The sequence below is a fragment of the Hippocampus comes genome, unplaced genomic scaffold, assembly GCF_001891065.2.
Source record: "Hippocampus comes isolate QL1 unplaced genomic scaffold, H_comes_QL1_v1.1 scaffold333, whole genome shotgun sequence".
NCBI lineage: Eukaryota > Metazoa > Chordata > Actinopteri > Syngnathiformes > Syngnathidae > Hippocampus > Hippocampus comes.
The window spans coordinates 504,876-509,140 of NW_017805386.1; the positions used below are offsets into that span (position 1 = coordinate 504,876).

At 46.2% G+C, this 4,265-nt stretch overlaps 1 protein-coding gene across 1 annotated transcript in view; it reads left to right on the top strand.

Annotated features, from left to right (window-relative positions):
* Positions 1-3,603, top strand: part of LOC109517714 (tenascin-like) — a 27,365-nt gene extending 23,762 nt beyond the window's left edge. The window contains exons 18-24 of the mRNA XM_019873044.1: positions 33-96; positions 750-882; positions 1,025-1,176; positions 1,382-1,478; positions 1,557-1,718; positions 2,368-2,531; positions 3,413-3,603. Of these exons, the coding sequence (XP_019728603.1) occupies positions 33-96; positions 750-882; positions 1,025-1,176; positions 1,382-1,478; positions 1,557-1,718; positions 2,368-2,531; positions 3,413-3,523 (883 nt within the window). The 3' untranslated portion in view covers positions 3,524-3,603. The remainder of the gene's footprint in view (positions 1-32; positions 97-749; positions 883-1,024; positions 1,177-1,381; positions 1,479-1,556; positions 1,719-2,367; positions 2,532-3,412) is intronic.
* The last annotated feature ends 662 nt before the right edge of the window (positions 3,604-4,265 follow it).

The following is a 4,265-nucleotide window of genomic DNA, read 5'->3' on the forward strand; positions in this document are numbered from 1 at the left end:
ATGCAACCGGATAGCCCCACTCGGACAGGGAGCCCGCCGCAAGCGGCCATTAGCGGCTACTCCCTGACCTTCTCCGCGACCGATGGCTCAACCCGGGTACAATACACCTCGGGTCCTCAAAAGTTTTGGATGCAGGGACTTCTTACAAGAGATCTTTTTTTTTTTCTCTTCGTAATCCTTGGGAATTCCTTTCATTTTTTTCGAAGATATACAACACAATCCATTTTTATTGACATGGCACTTTGGCAACAGCTGCAGCTGTAACAAAGCGTTTTAAAGAACATTTTACATCAAATAACAACACACGGGCAAATATCCAATCTTAACAAAAACCAAAATATTCATGAGCTGTTTAATTAAAAGAGAGGAATTGTTTTCATGACACTTCTTGTCCCTTGAAAACATTTCACCTTTCATGCAAAAGGGCTCTTCTGTTCCAAATTGTAGCTGCGCAGTCTGCATATTTATGACTGTGGTGGGTGTGTCCTCCGGCGATGGTGACAAGAGGCTTGTTGTTGTCGTTGACTCGCGGTGAATGTTCACTTTGCATGCCACTGCCCCGGAGGCAAAAAAAAGATCAGTGGTGGCCACTCTTCCGATGGAAAGACATCATCATCTTTGGCTTCGAGGTGTCATGTTCAACTCACGACAAGGCTGTGAAAAAAAATCTGTGGGTCTGCTCTTGTTTTTTTTTTTTTTTTTTTAATCGTGCCACTCGCTGTCCTGGTTTGTCGCACGTGACTTTGTAGGAGGTCATGCTGAGTCCAACCGCCTCCTCGTACAACATGGCCCAGCTCGCCAGGTCCACGGAGTACACGGTCCAACTGCAAGCCATCTCCACGGCTGAGCGGAGTCGCCACGCCACCGCCGTCTTCAGTACAGGCAAGGACCACGACTTCACCACCGCAGTTCCAAAGTGCCGCCAGAGCCGCAATCTGCGGGGGAAGTGCGTTGCACCGCTCCCAAAGTCTCCGACCATTTTGATTTAGTTCCGTTTGCTTTTGTTTTTTTTGCTTGTTCTCAGTGGGCCAGTTGCACAGGTACCCCAAAGACTGCGCTCAGATCTTCCTGAATGGGGAGCGCGCAACAGGCGTGTATAGCATCTACGTGGCCGGCGTTCCAAGCCAGGTCATCCAGGTCTACTGCGACATGGAGACGGACGGCGGAGGGTGGACGGTGAGCATCTGCTACAATTTGATCAGCAATTTACTCCCCGCAAATTGACGGAGATTTCAGGATGAACCACGCGTGCGCTCATTGCTCATCATTATTCTTCGTTTTGTTTTTTTAACCTTTATTCTGAAATGCATGACAGAGTCTGTTTTTTTTCACTTTTACTCAAGTGAAGGAGTTTGGGTGACGGAAGGTGTGTCCTCTGCAGGTCTTCTTGAGACGGCAAAACGGGAGGCTGGAGTTCTTCAGGAACTGGAAGAACTACACCGCTGGCTTTGGTAACATCAACGATGAGTTCTGGCTAGGTGCGTTTCTCCGCCCTTGGACCGATTGAGCGTTTTGCACCTTCCCGTGCCGACGCTCGATCAAATTGACCCTTCCAGGTCTCGGCAACCTCCACAAGATCACGACTGCAGGCCAGTACGTGCTGCGCGTCGACCTGAGGGATGCCGGAGAGTCGGCCTTCGCTCAGTACGACAAGTTCTCCATCGCAGAGCCAAGAACGCGCTATAAGCTTTACATCGGCGCCTACAGTGGCACAGCAGGTAGGTCAGCTCATGAAAGTTCGCAAACGAAAGCGGGTCAAAGGAAACGGGCTAAACAAACAAAAACAAAAAAAAAGACAAAAAAAAAAAAACAAGCAAACGGAAGCAACCGAATGAAACCTACGAAAGAAAAATGGCAAATGAAAGCAACCGGTCCGAAGTGAGCAAGACCAAGCGAAAGCTACCGAACGAAAGCCAGCAGACCAACGCGAGCAAACCAAATGTAGTAAATAGTGCCGTTTGGAAACAAAAGTGACCAGACCAAAGTTAACCAAATGGAAAAAGCCAATGAATGAAGGGCAGCGGTGCCTAGCGAACAGAAACACCTTGACTAAAGTGAGCTCAAGAAAACGGCCCGACAAAATTTAGGAAAATAAACCAAACAAGCTGCCGAATGAAACCAAAAAAAACTGATCACGGCTCAGTTTTCGTTTTTTTTCGTTGTTGTTTTTGACAGTTGGTGGCTTCTTTGTATGCCCTTCGCCGGATGCTTTTTGTGTACTCTTTGTTGTCGCGCGCCGACGCCTTTCTTGACACTTTACGAGGTGGACACTTTTCATGGGAACAAGGCATTCAAGCAACCTTGTGAAAAAGAGAAGGCGGACAAAGTGATGAAGTTTGAATGTTTTCCTTCCTGCCTGTGTGCCAGGCGACTCCATGACGTACCACCACGGCCGCCCCTTCTCCACTTTCGACAACGACAACGACATCGCCGTCACCAACTGTGCTTTGTCCTACAAGGGAGCCTTCTGGTACAAAAACTGCCATCGTGTCAACCTGATGGGAAAATACGGAGACAAAAGTCATAGCAAGGTACGGAGACTCCAAGAAGACTATTACCCAGCCGACTGTTTTCGTGCCACAATTTGCTGGCCAAAGCCCGTCTGATATAAAAGTAGTGCTTTGGGGCTCATCTTACGGCATCTCGTTGCCCAGGAAGGGCGACGGCCAAAATAAAGAAATCCTCCTATCTGAAAAAAAGTGTCAAATGCAGGTCCAGAAAGTAGAAGCCCTTTTGTATTTTGGACAACGAGGAGTTTCGCACAGGCAAAAGTGGTGCTTTGCCGCTGGGGGGGGTGGTCAGTTGTTTTGCGTCAGGGCTCGTTCCCTGTCCCCTACGTTTGAAGTTTTTTGCCTAAATACATTTCAGGCTGTATTTTTTTTTCTTTTCCTCCAAGGGATTGAGTCAGTACTAGTAAAAGGCTACTTGTACTTTTCAACAGGACAGAGGCCTTTTTCATAGAAAGGTAGCGCCGCCATCTTGTGGCATTTAGCAGCATTCATTCATTCGTTCAATTCTCCCCTCTTTTCGGAGACGTTCATTTTTCATGTATTTTTGCTCACGGTTTGTGGGGATGACTTGACAGATGCTCGTGTGTGCGTGTGTGCGTGTGCGTGTGTGTCACAATGTAAGTTTCATGTAACAAAACGGAGTTAAACCTTGTATAATCCAAACTACAGAATGTTCAACCAAGCATGCATTTTTTTTCCTCAAGAAAATCCACCGCCTTAATACGCAGATGGAATACGAAACGCGGGCTGCCAGAAATTCGCCTAGAGTAGATGTTGCTTTGACTTTAAAGCTTCAAACAAGTGCGACTTGAACACGCGCGGAGAGGCAACGCTTCGGGAGGACACGCAATCTACTCGACTACGGTAACCAAGTATTTCTACTTGCTTGCTTCCCATCACAGGGTGTCAACTGGTTCCACTGGAAGGGCCACGAGACCTCCATCGAGTTTGCCGAGATGAAACTCCGACCGGCCGACTTCGGGAATTCCGAGAGCAGGAGAAAGAGATCCTGAAAACTTCAACATCAAGAAATACATCGATGAGAATGACACAAAAAAAAAAAAAACAACAACACTGACTACAACCCATTGGGCACAACAGCCACAAGATCAGCAGTGCCCCGTGATATGTATGAATATGAACTCTGCACAAGTCGTCATGAAAGTGAGTTTTGTTTTTCTAGAAGGTAGGAACGGGAAGCGCAAACCCCATCCAAAAGTTTTGGATGGGTTTTTTTTCTTTGAAATGTGTATTTCATTTCTGTCGACCGCCAGCAGGTGACAGTGTTTACCAGTTTTTGAAAGAGTTCTTTACTTGGACAGCGACTTTTTCGACTGAAACATCATGATGTCATTTTAAATGTCATTTAGTGTGAACAAAAACATTGTCGACAGAATGTAATGTTTAATTTACAAACAAAAAGTAAGAAATAAAGGACAAAATCGATATTTGAGGCTTTGCTCAACTTTATTTTTGAAAATTCAAAGGAACCTGCACAGTTTGTCGAAACATCACGAGCACCCTGTTAAAACACCTGAATGGACACTTGAATGGACCCTTTCTTTCCCCTTTGTGTGCGTCTTTTGGACCCTTTGTTAACTCTTTGTTGGCACTTCGGTGATAGGTGTGTAAGGCGTTTTTAGCAAGACTTTTTTGGCCCCCCCAAAAACAACCATGTACAGTAAGGCGTTTTTAGCCGAAAAAAAACAGTTTTTAGCCGAAAAAAACGACCATGTATAGTAAGGCATTTTTAGC